The sequence below is a fragment of the Primulina tabacum genome, chromosome 8, assembly GCF_025594145.1.
Source record: "Primulina tabacum isolate GXHZ01 chromosome 8, ASM2559414v2, whole genome shotgun sequence".
Classification (NCBI taxonomy): domain Eukaryota; kingdom Viridiplantae; phylum Streptophyta; class Magnoliopsida; order Lamiales; family Gesneriaceae; genus Primulina; species Primulina tabacum.
In genome coordinates, this window is record NC_134557.1 from 36,081,017 (window position 1) to 36,098,493 (window position 17,477).

Here is a 17,477-nt window from a genome sequence, read left to right on the forward strand (position 1 = left end):
ACCTGCTGATCTCGGCTTTTGAGGGGGTTGGAAGGGCTGCCACTATCTCTGGCAAGCGAGCCCGGTCTTTCCAAGATGCTCAGGAGAGGCTGCAAGAGGAGCTAGCCCGGGCTCGAGCCACCTATGAGGAAGAAGTGGCTAAGCTGCGCTCAGCTCTGGACAAGGCTCAAGAAGATATTACTGAAGGTCCTTATCCGAGAGGAACATCTGCAGGGCTCTCTATCTGTCTCGGAATCGAGTCTCCGTTTCGTTTCCGAACAGGCAGAGTTGCAGTTGCATCGGGCTGAGAGAGCTGAGAGTGCCCTGGCCCGGGCTGAATACGATAAGGACAAGTGGCAGGCTTCCTTCCTCCAATCTCTTGAGTTCAAGAAGGCCGTGGTGGACAAGGCCTACCCTCTTTTTCAGACCGATTTTGAAAAATGCCGGGAACAATTTGAGGAAGCCGGACTCTTGCCCCAAGATAAGGAAAATTTTCCTGATTTTGGTCTGGCCATTGCATCCCTTCCCAAGGATGGTGAGGGGGAGAAAGAGGCGGCCCAAGAAGAGCAGCCCGATATAGACTAATATTTGTATTTTCTTACATTTTCCTGTTCTGTAACTTTTTGGCCCTCGGGCTCTTATTAATGCAAATTTCATTTTTCCTTTATCCTCTCTGCAATCATATCTTGATAAGTCTTTCAATAACTAGGGTGATATAACTGCTTGCATGAAAATAACCAGAAAATTTTCTAAGTGTTGTGAATTAACTGGTAACTTCAAATAAGTACCCGGGATCTTGATCCTCGTAATGCATAAAATGCCTCATACTCCGCAAGTGACTCAGATATAAGCAACCTAAAACCCGGATATAAATCTCGGCGCGTATACCAACTAGAAAAGTTGGCCAAGAGAGCATATTTTGGGGTTTAGACTGGTCGAGGTGTGGTGTCCCCGAGCCAGGGTGTAGTGCCCTGGGCTTTTAAGAACCAATGTACGAACCTTGGGCCGGGGATCATGTCCCGAGACTTGGGAATGGTCGAGGTGCGGTGCCCCGAGCCAGGGTGTAGTGCCCTGGGCTTTTAAGAACCAAGGTACGGAGCCTTAGGCCGGGGATCATGTCCCGGGACTTGGGAATGGTCGAGGTGTGGTGCTCCGAGCCAAGGTGTAGTGCCCTGGGCTTTTAAGAACTAAGGTACGGAGCCTTGGGCTGGGGATCATGTCCCGGGACTTGGGAATGGTCGAGGTGTGGTGCCCTGAGCCAGGGTGTAGTGCCCTGGGCTTTTGAGAACCAAGTTACGGAGCCTTGGGCCGGGGATCATGTCCCGGGACTTGGGAATGGTCGAGGTGTGGTGCCCCGAGCCAGGATGTAGTGCCCTGGGCTTTTAAGAACCAAGGTACGGAGCCTTGGGCCGGGGATCATGTCCCGGGACTTGGGAATGGTCGAGGTGTGGTGCCCCGAGCCAGGATGTAGTGCCCTGGGCTTTTAAGAACCAAGGTACGGAGCCTTGGGCCGGGGATCATGTCCCGGGACTTGGGAATGGTCGAGGTGTGGTGCCCCGAGCCAGGGTGTAGTGCCCTAGGCTTTTCTTCAATAACCGGGGCCTAGTACTTCCCGTTATAAGATAACAGAAACATTCATATCATTCTTTGAGAAAATATATCTTTCGTTTATTTTTTCCATCAAATAATTACATCTGTCATGCATAGTACTTCTTTAAATTAAATACATTCCAAGGCCTTTTGAGGAGATGTCCTTGAGCATCTTCTAAATAAAAGGATCCCGAGCTGACTTTTCGGGTGATTTTATAAGGTCCTTCCCATCGTGCTTCCAACTTCCCAACGTCCCCAGCCGGGTTGACCTTCTTCATAACTAGATCACCCACTTGGAAATCTCGTATCTGGACCCTTTTGTTATATGACTTCATAACCCGGCTTCGATATGCTTCCATTCGAATGAAAGCTCGATCTCTTTTTTTCTTCCACCAAATCCAACTCCATAGCTCGGGACTGATCATTGTTGTCCGGGTAAGATTCTACCCGGGAAGAGGTTTGCCCGATTTCAACTGGGAGGACTGCTTCAGAACCATATACCAAGTTGAAAGGAGTTTCTTGGGTAGGTGCTCGGGGAGTAGTTCTGTAAGCCCAGAGAACACTGGGTAATTCTTCCACTCAATCCCTTCCTTTGCCTTGTAGTCTCGTTTTCAGTGCTTGCACAATAATTCTATTTACAAATTCTGTTTGACCATTAGCTTGAGGATACGCCACAGAGGTAAAAGATTGAGTGATCTTCATTTCCTGGCACCACGATGTAATTCCTTTGCCCTGAAATTGTCTCCCATTATCTGATATTAGTCTCCTGGGCACCCCAAACCGGCACACAATGTTTTACCACCAAAATTTCAATACTTCCTGCTCAGTAATTTTTGCCAAGGGCTCAGCTTCTTCCCACTTGGAAAAGTAATCCACGGCTACTAACAAGAATTTTTTCTGAGCTCGGGCAATTGGGAAAGGACCCACGATATCCATGCCCCATTGATCAAAGGGGCAAGATGCCCAGATAGGCTTCATGAGAGTAGCCGGGCTGTGTTTAAAATTCTAGTGATGTTGACAGCCCTCACAAGATTGGACCACCCGAGCAGAATCTTCACTGAGAGTTGGCCACCAGAAACCGGCAAGCATTGTTTTCCGGGCCAAAGACATTCCTCCGAGGTGCTCAGCACAACATCCTTTATGAATCTCTCGGAGGACATAATCGACCTCTTTCTCGGACAAGCATTTCAAAAGAGGTCCCTGGAACGATCTCCTATACAAAATATTGTTTAAGAGAACAAACCTGGGAGCTTGTCTTTTAGTTTTCTGAGCTCGGTCTTTGTCCTTAGGCAGTTCATTACTTACAATGAACTTAATCAGAGGTGTCATCCAGGAGTCCTCTGGTTCTGGTAACATTTCTTCCTCGGTAGAAAGGATCAATCGAGAAACATGCAAGAACGGGTGCTTACTTCTGACAAGGAAGCAGTCATTTTTTCAGAGTATCTGCCTCGCTATTCTCTTCTCGGGGTATTTGTTCAATACCCCAATCCGTAAAAACTTGTGCTCGGGTTTTGATGAGCCGTAAATACTTTAACATCCTGTCATCCTTAGCTTCATACATGCCTTTATCTGCTGAGTAATGAGTTGCGAATCAGAATATAGAATAATCCGGGAAGCCCCGACTTTCCGGGCAACTTGGACACCAGCTAGGACAGCCTCATACTCGGCCTCATTGTTAGTTACCCGGGAGTCAATCCTCAGCGCTAGTTTAATCTTTTCTCCCAGGGGAGATATTATCACAACCCCTACTCCACACCCTGCAAGGCTAGACGCCCCATCCACGAATACTCTCCATACTTCTTCCTCATTGGGTTGGACCATCTCGGATAAAAAATCTGATAGAGCTTGTGCTTTGATGGCCACCCGGGGTTTGTATTCAATGTCATACTCCCCCAACTCTACTGTCCATTTGATCATTCGCCCGGATACTTCAGAGAGTCAAAATCCTGCCGAGAGGACTATTGGTAAGAACAATGATTTGATGTGACAGGAAATAGGGTCTTAGCTTCCGGGCGGTCATGATCAAGGCCAAAGCAATCTTCTCCACTTCGCTGTACCGGAGCTCGGGTTCCTCTTAGAGCATGGCTGACATAGTAAACATGATTTTGATCAGATCCTTCTTCTTTTACCAGAACTGAGCTGACAGCATACTCTGTAGTAGATAGATAAACAAATAGTTTTTCCCCGGGCTCCGCTTTACCAACACAGGGAGCTCTGCAAGGTGAATCTTCCAGTCCTGGAAGGCCTGCTCACATTTTTCATCCCACCCGAATTGCTGGGCCTTCCTTAGAACCTGGAAGAAAGGATAACTCCTGTGTGCTGACCGGGATATAAATCGAGACAGGGAAGCAATCCTCCCGGTCAGCTTCTGTACTTCTTTGACAGATCGGAGGGTGGCATACACAACACGGACTTGACTTTTTCTTGATTCACCTCGATCTGTCACTATGAATCCCAAGAATTTGCCACTCTTGACACCAAAAATGCATTTGGCAGGGTTAAGCTTGATCCCGTAATGCATTAGAGTGGACAAAGGTTTCTTCCAGATCAATGATGAAATTCGCAACCTCCTTGGACTTGCCCAGAATATCATCCACATAAACTTCCATATTTCGTCCCAGCTGCTTCTTAAAGACTTTGTTCATTAGACGCTGGTAAGTAGTCCCTGCATTCTTCAACCCGAAAGGCATTACAATATAACAAAATGTACCTCCCGAAGGTGATGAAGCTGGCTTTATCTTGGTCACTCTTGGCCAGGGGAATTTGATGATATCCCTGGTATGCATCCACGAAGCTCAATAGTTCAAAACCTGAGGTGGAGTCCACCAGCTGGTCAATCCTGGGCAAGGGGTAATGGTCTTTAGGGCAAGCCTTGTTGAGATCGCGGAAATCTACACACATTCGCCATTTCCCGGTGGATTTAGGTACCAGCACCACATTCGAAAGCCATGTGGGGAATTGAATTTCTCGAATGTGGCCGGCCTTCAGCAGCTCCTTCACTTGCTCATCAATAACTATGTCCTTTTTAGGACCAAAGTGTCTCTTTTTCTGCTTCACCGGGTGAGATCCCGGGAGAATGTTCAGTTGGTGCTCCGATATCAGGGGAGAAATCCCTGTCAACTCCTGCTGGGACCAGGCAAATACATTAATATTAGCTTTTAAACAGTTAATCAAACTAACCCGGGTGGATGTATTGAGGTCCCGAGCCACCCGGATTTGCTGGCCTGGTCCGATTTCTATCATCTCCTGCTCCTCATCTGCTACAAAATGTACTTCCCCTTTCTCCACCACTCTTCCTCCAACTTCATCCATCCTTGCCTTCTTCCCTTCTCTCTTGGTTTTGCTCTGATCAACCCGGATTGCCTCCACATAACATTTTCGGGAAGAAGGTTGATCTCCCCTAACTTCTCATACCCGGGCTCCCACAGGAAACTTTATCTTTTGATGGTAAGTGGATGCCACAGCCCTTAATTCATTCATAGCCGGCCTCCCCAAAATGATATTGTATGAAGATGGGGAGTCCACTACAGTGAAAGAGGTCATCACTGTCTTCTTGAGATCCTGAGAGCCTAGGGTTAGTGGTAGGACAATCTCCCCTTCCGGGTAGACCACGTGGCCAGCAAAGCCAAAGAGGGCAGTTTTCACAGCTTCCAAGTGAAAACCCTGCAAATCCATCTGCGAAAAGGCATCTTTAAAAATCACATTTACAGAACTGCCTGAATCAACAAAGACCCTCAAAATGTCATAATTTTCCACACGGGCTTGGATAACCAGGGCATCATTGTGGGGCAGATTCACCCCTATCAAATCTTCTGGGCCAAAACTGATGACCGTCTCGTTCCTCCTTGCTCCCTCTACCTCCATACATTCCCTCCTACTTCTCGACTTTCTCGCCCGGTTGGAGTCTCCATCAGTAGAGCCTCCTGATATCATTTTAATCAACCCCGTCGCAGGGGGCGAATTATTTTTCCTCTCGGGCTCAGGCTCCCTTCTTCTCCCGGGTTCACTCCTCGGATTATTCCTCATACCTCCCCCTCGGGCACTGGATCCTGGTTGCCGAGATGTCCAAGGTGGCAATCTAGGCCTCTGGTTATTGTGACTGGGTCCCGGGATGGACGGTAAGGCATAATTTCCCTTCAATGTTTTGCAATCTTCGGTGTTATGATAACACACTTTGTGGAAAGTGCAAAATCCTCTTTTCTCTGGCAAGGATAATTGATGGTCCGGGGCCAGGTCCCTACTGCATTCTTGTACTTCCCTTTCCCGGGCCATCTTCAGAGGCACGTGCTGAGAAAAGTGCCCTGAATTACCTCTCTTTTGCCCCCTCTCCTCGGGCTTAGATACCCGGTCTACTCTCTCCTTTTTTACAGCCTCCCTCTTCTGTTTCTGAGCCTCTTCCATATTGATGTACTTCTCTGCCCAGGATAATAAGTCCTCGAAATCGCTGGGCACCTTCTTGGTCAGTGATTTGAAAAACTCACCCTCCCTTAAGCCTTGGGTAAATGCGGTAGTCTTTGTCTTAGTGGCACAAGTGGGGACATCCAGAGCCACTCGGTTGAATCTTCGAATATAAGCCCTTAAACTTTCCTCCGGGCTCTGCTTGACTTCGAAAAGACTGAAAGCAGTCTTCTTGTACTTTTTGCTGCTGCTGAAATGGTGCGAGAACAACTTCTGGAAATCTTTGAAAGAACTAATACTCTGGGGGGCCAAACCCTCAAACCATCTCTGAGCCGAACCTACCAATGTTGTTAGGAACACTTTACACTTTATTCTATCAGTGTAACAGTGCAGCATGGCCATGTTCTCAAATCTGGCCAAGTGTTCCTCAGGGTTATTTTGGCAGACTTGAAATTTTCAGGCAGGGGTTCTCGGACAATAATTTCAGCAAATGGGCATCCTCTAGTGATTGCCCGGGAAGTGCTCCGGTTCTCCAATTGTCCTTCCAGGACCTTCATTTTCTGCCTCAGCTCCAGCAACTCTTCTGCCATGGTTGGAGATTTGGACCCGGCACTGGAATCCTCAGCCTCCTATCTCTCCTCCTCCTCCCCCAACTCCTGCTCTTGCTCATGCTCACGCTCTTGTCTATTTCCGGGCGGTGTAACATGCTGAGAAAATTCTTTCCTGGCCATAGCTTGCTTCACTGCATCGGATATCATCTTTTTCAATTCTTCCGGGGTCATGGTAATGAGATTTGGCCCGGTGTTATTAACACCAACTTGTCTGGAGGTCTGCCCTCCATCTTCCTGGGCTCGAAAATTATCTTGGTTGGTTCTTCTCGTACGAGCCATATCAACGTCTTGGACTCAAGTATTTCCCACAGACGGCGCCAATGATGTGATCTCTCTGAAATGAGTGAGCTGGGTAAGGAGCTCCGACGGATCAAACCAACAATTTATAGTGTTTGGGAATTTTGAGTGAAGATAATGGCGGAGATTAACACCTGCAAACAAGAAAGTAACTTGTGAATGGGCGCCGGAGGGGTGTCCGGCGTGGTCACTCCGATGCTTAAGTCAGCAGGTTGAAGATGATCACAAGCAATATTTTAAAGAAAATATGTATAATGCTTAGAGTTTAAAGATTTTTTCAGGATCCTTTAATGACATTAATATCTGCTATTTATAGTAGAAGAAATGGGGTAGGTACCTCGATTCCAGTGCCACCTACTAAGTATGGCAAGTCGGTTGCCCATACTCTAGCTTCTGATGGCTTCTAGGACACTCCAAGCCCAAGTTGTTCTGACAGATTAGACGGCCTGTATCAATCAAACTCGAGTGTGGTTCAATTCTCGAGGTAACCCAGGTAGTAGAGTTCCCGGCTCATTGGTATAGAGCCCGGGCTATGATGACTGCCCGGGGAGAGGAGAAGTGCTCGAGATGAGGAGATTTGCCCGGGTCCTCAGGAAAATGACTAGCTATTGGCTCTGTTTTGGGCTATCCAAATAACAAACCGAGTTGACGAGGATCCGGATCCTTATGGGGGTATCAACTATAATTTATTTCGATCTGTAACTATTTTGTTAAGCGTAGTGCTAAAAAATAATGTTTGAGCTGCTATAGGAATTAACATATTTAAGTTGTATAATTCCAAATAGCTATAATTTTCGATTAAGCGACAAGTATTCGGTTCAATAATTAGTATCATAATCAATGTTATCTATTTGATTTATATAGGTTTCAAGCTAGTATAATTTTTCGGCAAAAACTTGTGCGAGACGGTCTCACGGATCATATTTTGTGAGACGAATATTTTATTTGGGTCATCCATGAAAAAATATTACTTTTTATGCTAAGAGTATTACTTTTTATTGTGAATATCGATAGGATCTGTAATGCGTCAGTCGAAGTAAATGCTTCTTATGAGTCGTTGGATCTGTAATGCGTCGGTCGAAGTATTACCACCCCACTCTAGCAACGAAAAAAACCGAGAAGTACATCGATGTCACTATATTTTGTAATTAGATTTTAAAACTTATATTATTATTATTATTCAAAAATTTGATGAGGTAGTGTTGGTTAGAAGTCGGGGAAATGTTAGGGAAATGTTAATTTTATTTAGTTGAAATGTCGTCCAACTGCTATGCATAATTGAAAGTTAAAAAAATACGACTTCCTAAATTCCGTCACTTGAAGTTTGTGTAGGTGTAAAAACCTAAATATTTTTTAGAGTTGTAATTATTAATTGATCACATACATGTATATAATTATTTTCGAATTATGTAAAATAATAATAAATTTGAAAATAATAAATAATACATGGTATGCATGAAATTTTAAAAGCCAATAAATACATGAAATTCGAATTTCAGTGTAAGGTACACATTAAATTCGAAATTAAGGTTGTATATCAACCTAATTAGAAAGAAATATTGCATACAAGACAGTTTTCTCAACAAAGAAGCCAACAAATTTGCAGTATAATCCAGATACATTATGAATATGTAAAAGAAAGCAGTCTAAATTAACACATCCAGTCCACGAGTAAATTCGAAATTAATATATGGTATACACATTTTTGGCGTGATATTATGTTTGGAAAAAGAATATTGAATTATAAAATAATTATATTGAAATTATGGAAGAAGGATCTCGAATTGGAAGGAATACCAATAAAATTATGGTAAGATTTTCATCACCCACCTATAAATACCACACTATACCATTCGAAATTTCACATCATTCAATCACTCCACATTTTTTCGAAATTGTGCTCTCGAATTCTGTCGAATAGTAAAGCTTCGCTGCAGTCCATATCAAAGGAGAATTCGAAAAAATCCCAGTACACGGAACCCATCTACGTTTTTTTCATCCAGATATGAGGTAAGTGAGCTTATTTTAAAAGTATAATTTTCATTTATGCATTTTCGTTTTTTACTTAAATTTAATCGAGTGCAATTCTCCTTTACTCCCTTCTTGCTACGATTATCGTATGTTTTATGTGTTGACACTGTGATGATTCGACTGGATATAGGTGGAAATCCAAATATGAAATATGTTATAACACTTACACGGTGAGATTGTAAATGTTATATTGCCTCGTCTCCTTTTAGGAGTAAAAGTTATGGATTTATATAAGTAAACCATGAAAAATAGAGGAATCTCAGTGCCTAGGTCAAAAATATGATGATGAAATGAATTGTTCATGGCATGTTGTTTTCGAAATTTATGTATGTTGTTATGTATGTGCGCGAACGGCCCTCACTTACTGAGTGACGACTATATCACTCACCCCTTACTTGACCACCCCAGATAATTCCGAAGAACATATCAAAGAAAAGGAGTCAGACCAGTTTTGAAGCTGGTGATAGATACACAAGAACATTAGTTTAAGTTTACGTTTTATTTAATTTGTAAAACAGTTATGCATTATTTCCATCGTTTTAATTTATTCCATTGTAAGGACAATGTTATTTCTATGGAATTTATGATATAAACTGGTTTTGGTTTATAATGTATTAGGAGACTTGTTTTTTTCGATTGTGTGATTGCTAAACAACGTCAGTGTCGACTAACCCTGGTCTCGGGGCGTCACAGCAAGACCGAACGCTTGTCATTTTACCAAATGTTATGGTAACAGTGCAACTCTAGTATTTTAAATCGTACAACAACTCAAACATCACGTTTGGTTGCTTTATCCAGCAAAGACAACTATTGCATCAAACAATCTCCTTCCTAATAATTACACTCCTTTCAATCAATGTGAATAGAACCCATGACCTTGGCTCAAATATCAATTGTAGGACTGAACGCTTACCGCATTACAAAAAATTATAGCTGATGGTAACGATGAAACTCTAATATTTTAAACTGTACAACAGCTCAAGTATCACGTTTGATTGTTTTACCAACAGATAAAATTATTGTACCAACAGTTTGAACATTTGGCCCTCAACTTCACAATATATTCTATATTCAAGAAGTCATCCTTTAAATTATTAAAAAATAAATATACTGTGCAAGTAATAGAGATATCAAAACGGGTCAACCTAACCTGATCCGTCACAAATGCGAGGTGGCAAATGCTAGGTTGAATAAACCTCAACCTAACCTAAAATTTGGGTTGCGATTGACCCTCCATATTTTTTTAAAAAATACCAAAAAAATTCAGCTTTTATAATACATATATATTATGCATTATAGAATATATTTATCCAAATAGTTCAACAATTAATATTATTAGTATGAGAGATTAAAAGTTCATAAAGTTTCTTTAAAAAATGAGTACACAGTTTAGCAAAAGTCTAAAAAACTAAATAAATAATATAAATATAAAATTCATCAAAACCTATCAACCATCATTTCTCCAGCATATGCATATGAAATACACGAAGATAAAAACAATTAAAACTTAAAATCTCAATGAACTAATATGTCAAGTAAGTAAATAATATAAAATGACTCAAGTAATTCACGTATCTTCTTTCCTCTTGTCCAGTCGTCAATGCAAGGAAAATATTTATAATGAATATATTTTTAATTTTTTTAATAAAAAGACGAGCCAACCCGAATCCACTCAACTTAACCCATAACTCATTTTTATCCACTTCCAAATGAGTTGCTAAAACCTTAACTCAAATCACTTTTTTTTTTCCGTTAACGGGTTGAGTTGGTCTGAAGAAATCCTAAATAACATTCTCCTTGTGAATGCCCCACATAGGGATGGGTACGGTACGATATACCGTACCGAACTACGGTACCGAATTTTCGGTATGAAAAAAGTTCATACCGGTACCGTACCGACACCGAAAATTTTGTCGGTATACCGAATTTAAATTTAAAAAAAATAATAATAAAAAACTATTTTCGGTATATACCGAAATACCGAAAAAAAATATATTATGTACCGATATCGATATCGAAAATTTCGGTACGGTATCATACCGTACCGAAATTTTCGGTATACCGATTTTTTCGGTAAGTTCGGTATTTTTTCGGTACGATTTTTTGGTATTTCGATATTTTTTCCCACCCCGCCCCCGCCCCACGTATATATTTTGACATCAAAATAAGTACAGGCTTGGGAATCTGCAAGCATATTTAAAATCTTATTTCAAATCATAAATTTGACAACACATAAATTTCCAATATCGTCCTCATTTGTGACCAACATATACAATAAATTTGGGATTCAAGCTTCAGATCAAATCCGTCTAAATCTACCTTATTAAAAATATTTATAAAAGTGAGAAAAAATATACCATGATTTGATTTTTTTAACTTCATCGTTTCAAATTGCAGTTTTGTCCCTCAGTCATTTTTATAATTATGGTATGACCCCAATATAATCACGTCAAATTGCAGTATAACACTTAATTGCTTTCTTGTAATTATAATCTTACCTCTATATGAATATAAATCAAATTAATAATAAAAAAATTGTCCAAAAACACAGGGCGTGCGAGACACTCTATAATCTAGTCCTAAAGATGCCCACTATCATAATGAGATGAGTTGCAGATGATTATGGAACCAAAATTAAGGCAATATTTCAAACACCAGAGCTGGTCCTGGCAAGCCAAGAGAAGAGCAGGTAAAAGCGAGCCTGGGTAAAGAAAGAACACCATGTTTAAACCACCCCGAGCACGCATCAACCTAGGAAACCTATCAGACCACTATCAACTTGTACAAGCCCGGGCCCATGTCTTCAATCAGACAACATAAGAAGACTAAATCAATGGATCATGGACCATGTCCATCGATAATCAAGGAGCATGTTCCCATCCACAATCTCAGATCAGCGGAAGCCAAGATATGGGCCACGTCCTCACATCATGGTCATTACACGAGTATCTTAGAGTGGTCACCGACTTTGCTACACTATAAATATTTATAGCAGGACAAAATTTCATTATCACAAGCACTCACTCTATATTCTTTTGAAAGCAATTTCTTTCATTTGTGCGGATATTAGACAGATTTGAGCATCAGAGTGGTCACGCCGAAAACCATTCTAGCATCCCACTAACTTTGTTTTCAAGTATGCAAACCATCCATCTCGGCTTCATTCTACTCGATCACCAGAACTCACAAGGAGGGAACACATCTCTTCCCGACAAATTGTCCACACAGCTCACCCAATTTCATGAGCAGCATCATTGGCGCCTTCTATGTGAAATCAGATCTATATATATAAATATGGTTTTCACTTGAAAATTATCTAAAGGAATCTATCTGGAAAGGAGATCTCAGACTCAAGGGTCCCTTGGGGCAATCCGCCCCCTAACGGTCCTCAGCAAACCATCATTATCGCTCTTGAAGAGCTAACCCAATGGATCACATCGGTTGTTCAGGAGGGTATTGCATGGAAATTACCCCCCAAAAAGAGCTATTTACACGAGCATGAAGAATTTGAAGACGAATCTCATTCTCGGGACAAGTCTAAAAAGAAGGATGATAGTTCTCAGGTGGGTTCAAAGATATGGCCGAGGAGTTGGAAGAACCGAGGAAGAAGGTGAAGAGGCTAGAAAGATAGGTCGAGTCTTCCTGGACTTTCCAAACCCAGTCGAGGGGATGTCCTTTCTCTTCCCAAATAGTGATTGGGCCCTTACCCATTTACTACAAGTCAACTAAGATCAGGGATTATGGTGGAAATATTGATCCACAGGAACACCTGACCTCGTTCGAGAACATGATCATGTTGCACTTCTATGAAGACAGAATCAAGTGCAAAGCTTTTCTAACCATACTGGTGGACTCTGCCTAGCATTGGTTTGAGAAGCCCGAACCTCAAAGCGTCCATTCCATCGAATACTTCAAGCACATCTTCTTGCATCACTTTAGCAGCAACAAGAAGTATAAAAAGATTGTATTTAGCCTATTCGAAGTGAAGCAAAACATGGATGAATCATTGAGGGCATACATCCGTCGGTTTAATAAAACGGTATGGGAGGTATCATCCTGTGCCCTCGAGAATAAAATTACAGCTTTCACTCAGGGGCTCTGGGAAGGATATTTCTTCCGGTCCCTAGTGAAAAAGTTGCACCGGGACTTTGAAGATCTTTTGTCCTGGGTAGAAAAAGTACATCAAATGGAGGAGATCCAGTGATAGAAAAGAGAAACTATGAAAAAGAAAGAAGAGACCGGGCAGGAAGGGTGGAGGACCGGGAACAGAGAGGAAATCTTTTAAGGCGTTTCTCCCAATATATGCCTTTGAAGGTTTTGAGAAATCAGGTAGTACACATCTGCGATGATGACAAGACTGTACCAAAGACCTCACCGCCACCCCATGACCAACAGATGTCAGTTAAATTCTGTGCGTACCACCAAAAATGTGCTCATGATACGTAGGAGTCATGAGGCCCTGACATATTATTTAAAACAAGAGCCTCATATTGGTTCTAAGTCCGGGTTCCCTGAGATTCCATCTGTTCGGGTGAGGCACATTACTTTTATGATCAATTGACATTAAATGTTCTAAAATTTTTAAGATAGTTTGAATACTCAAGGGTGCACGGGTTATACGAGCCCATCTCAGAGGGCCCACAACAATTAGAATTTTTTTACGATTTTTAAGGTTATTTGAATACTCAGTCATTAATGGGGTTGGAAAGAGGCTTGTGTCTGGGTTATACCTTCCCAACCCAGAAGGCTCGGTTAATTTGTCTGGGTTATACCATTCCAACCCAGAAGGCTCGGTTAATTTGCAACACTTACAATTTTTTTTATTACAATATTTTTAAGGTTATTTGGATGCTCAGTCGTTAATGAGGTTCGATGGAGGCTGGGTGCCCGGGTTATACCACCCCATCCCAAACTTAGAGAATTTTCCTTATGCGATATGTTTTGATCAGCCCTATCAACTTAAAGAAAAACAAAAGAGAGGATATTAGCTATGAATGAACAATATTTTTATTGATAATAAAGATAAGTACAAAGAAAAGCTCGAAGCCTGGAATTACGAAACATATTCTACTTTCTCCATGTTCTCAGGCTCGGCATCATCAGCGACCTTCTCCCCTATCTCTTTAGCAACCTCGTCCAGTAGGGATTTAATGGCCTTATCAAAATTGGGGAAGTTCTCCTTATTTGTCGGAATGAGACCTACCTCTTCAAACTGTTTCCTATATTGTTGGAAGCCCGTGTGGAAGAAAGAGTAGCCTTTGTTGTATACAGTTTGTTGAAACTTCTTGGACAAGAGGAAGGTCGCCCGCCATTCTTCATCAAATTTTTGCCTACTCTTCAAGGTTGGCACCGCAGCATTTGCTTGGGCCGTCAAAGCAATGACTCATCCTTGGCCTCCCGAGCCCACACTTTGGAGGCCTCAAGTTCATTTTCCGCAGCCTCCACCCTCACTCGGGAGTTTTATGTGTATGCTTGGGCCATCTCTAAATTAGCTTGGGCCGCGCCCAGTTGCTAATAGGCCACCTCCAAAGCGCTTTTAGCCCGTCTACTATTTGCTCGTGCATACTTTGGGCCCTGGATAACTTGCTCTGAAGTTGGGCATAAAGTTCCCCAGAGGTCTGATCCTGGTCCGTCTCTAGTCGGGTTAGGAAGACGACATCCTCGTAGGAATCTATCAGCATCCAGATGCCGAGCACAAGTATAGAAAGTGTTAGAAAATTTTTGTTAAGGAAACCAAAGGGAATAGAAGGAAAAAAGGACTTACCGGGAATGCCCCGGTGGTGCCTCGAAGAACTTTTGGCCATAACTTAGACTCAGGAGATGGGCATGCTTAGCCGGTGAAGTCAGGCTCTTCACCAGGCGGACCCCAACGGAAGAAACCCATCCAAGAAAATGTTCCCCAGGCCGTCAGAGGACTCGACGGATATGACCTTGTAACTATCAACTTTGGGGAGGACGAGGGGACCCCCCTCCTCATATTCGTTAAGGATAACATGCTCGAGATCAGTAATGGCTTTCCACTTTTCAGAGATGGTGAGGGATGAGTTACTCTGACTCCTCAGGACCCCGGTCGAAATCCTCCACCCATGCATCCCCCACCCGGGCCTCCCGAGCTTCACCTTCCTGTGCCTCAACAACTTTTTTCTCTTCCTCGGCCACTTTTTTGGCCAGGGTTTTCTTCTCGGCAGCAGCCTCCCGGGCTGCCAATTTCTTCTTCTCGACCGCCTTATCTGCAACACGTTTTTTAGCGAAGTCCTGCTTCATTTATGGGTTTTCTTCAAGATCCAAAGGTGTCAAGTTCAGATATGATAAAAGACTCAGAATACAAAACGTAAGTATCAAAGGAAAGCATATCGGGTTGACCATCCAGGGCATCAAAGTCATCAATTGCCCGATCCACGGGATCTTCAGCTCGAGTGCCAACCCGTAGGCAATTAGATTCTCCTCCGAGATCAGGGTATAAGGGGAAAGTTTATGCCCTTCCACGAGCTCCTGACTCCGGACATAGGGCTCGTGGATCTTCTAGTCACCAGGAAGCTTAGGTTGGGTAGATAGTTTGGATAGAAAGCAGATCCGACAGAAAAGAGCATAATGAAGTCGGATGTAAAAGTACCGGCCTTCCCAACCCTTCAAGGAAGAAGGGATATCATCAAAGAACTGGCTATTCAAATGGGCAGTTAACTGGGTTTTTAGAGGTGACAGTGGAATGGATAACAGGGGACATGGAGAGGGTGGAGTCGGATTGCAAAGCTACAGACTCTAAGTCCGATGAACCACGAGCATTGTCACCGGAAGTAGAAGAGGTAGAATTAGACATGCTGGAAATGAAAAAAAAACTTACGAGAATGGAGAAGTGTAAAAAATGGCTCGAATTATGGAACGAGTTCGCCAGAAAAAGCACGGGACACTGGAATCTCGAGAGCAGGAGAGTTTAAAGCTTGAAGTTTGCAAAAGTGAGAAATGAGGGATGCGGTCGGTATTTATAGGCGTCAAAAGAGTAATCCAAACCGTTTATCTCAAGATAAGAGAACAGATAAGATGTATCATAGAAATTGGAACGGGTAACCCGGGAAGACGAAAGGTCGGGTCGGGTAGGTGAAGCGATGTCTGACAAGACACCCGTTTTTTAAACTGCTAGGGATGATGCCACTCTTCCGTCAACCCTAGCCCGCCTAAAATTCGAAATGTCACTGCTCTCCCTCCCTAGTCCAAGTCTGACCACTCGGGAGAGCAAGTAGGACTCTAGCCCGACTATTTAAGAAGGAAGTGGTAATACCCGAAAAGGGTCCGGTCATCCTTGGACTCGGGAGGGGAAGAAAGACCGAGAACCCAAAGCTGGTCCCGAGAAGCCAAGAGGAGATTGGGTGGAAGTCATCCCTTATAAAGAAAGAGCACCATATTTAAACCATCTCGAGCACACATCAAGCTAGAGCTGGTCTCGAGAAACCAAGAGAAAACTGGGTGGAAGCCAGCCAATATAAAGAAAGAGTTTAAACCACATTAGGCACGCATAATCCCAAAAAACCTATCAGACCACTACCAACTTTTACAAGCTCGGGCCCAAAGGCTCAATCGAGTAACACAAGAATACTAAGTCAATTGATCATGGACCTTATCCACCGATAATCAAGGGGTCTATTCCTCTCCACGATATCATATCATGCAGAAGCCAAGACGTGTGCCCCATCCTCACATTGTGGCCATTACCCGAGCATCTTGAAGTGGTCACCGACTTTGGTATCCTATAGATACACGCATAGGTAAAATCAAAGAATTCACTTTCAATCTCATAGACACACTCTATATTATCTTAAATTTTTTACATTTGTGTAGATACTTGACTGACTTGAGCTTCAAAGTGATCACGCTAGAAACCCTTCCGACACGCCACCAACGTTTTTTGTTTTTGAGTGTGCAAACCATCCCGTCGGATTCATTCTATCCGGCCACCAGCTCTCACAGAAAAGAAACACATCTCTGCCCGAGAAATTACCCACCTCACTCACCGAATATTTCTCAAGCAGCATCAAATTACCCACCTCACTCACCGAATATTTCTCAAGCAGCATCAGCAAATATAGCATCAACATAGAACTTAATTATATATATATACAATATAAATAGATCGAAGTGCATAATTTAATACGAAAGAATAGAGATATACTATGCAAAGGTCAAATTAATCAGTCATATTTTAAAGTGACACACAAAGGATTTTTGGCACGAGTATTTTGTTATAATAGCGTAGCTAATAATGTGGTCTTTTGCACAATATATTTATTACTTTCAATATTAAACCATGCGAAAAATAAAAAAAAAATCATACAAAATCAATTTCTAATAAAAAGAGAGAGATCGACACGTTAGCCATATTCAAATAATTCGAAAATCGACAAATGCGAGAGATACGCGTAATTTAGGATCTTGTATGGCGACGATTATGCTTACGACCGAGTTAGAATGATCAAGTTCAAGAATTGAAAATAAGAAAGTTGATATCCTTCTAAAGGGATTAATTTCACCGTCAAATTATTTTGTTCATCCATTAAAGTTTTGAACCCAAAAAACATA

The 17,477-nt window shown here is 42.4% G+C and overlaps 2 protein-coding genes across 2 annotated transcripts; both read right to left on the bottom strand.

Annotated features, from left to right (window-relative positions):
- Positions 1-2,148: 2,148 nt before the first annotated feature.
- On the bottom strand, positions 2,149-2,925 carry LOC142554716 (uncharacterized). The gene is made up of 2 exons (XM_075665385.1): positions 2,611-2,925; positions 2,149-2,301 (listed from the first exon to the last, which is right to left on the bottom strand). The coding sequence occupies exons 1-2, from the start codon at positions 2,923-2,925 to the stop codon at positions 2,149-2,151; spliced, it is 468 nt and encodes a 155-aa protein (XP_075521500.1).
- A 2,052-nt stretch (positions 2,926-4,977) lies between these two features.
- Positions 4,978-6,369, bottom strand: LOC142554717 (uncharacterized). Its single transcript, XM_075665386.1, has one exon. The coding sequence runs from the start codon at positions 6,367-6,369 to the stop codon at positions 4,978-4,980; it is 1,392 nt and encodes a 463-aa protein (XP_075521501.1).
- Between the last annotated feature and the right edge of the window lie 11,108 nt (positions 6,370-17,477).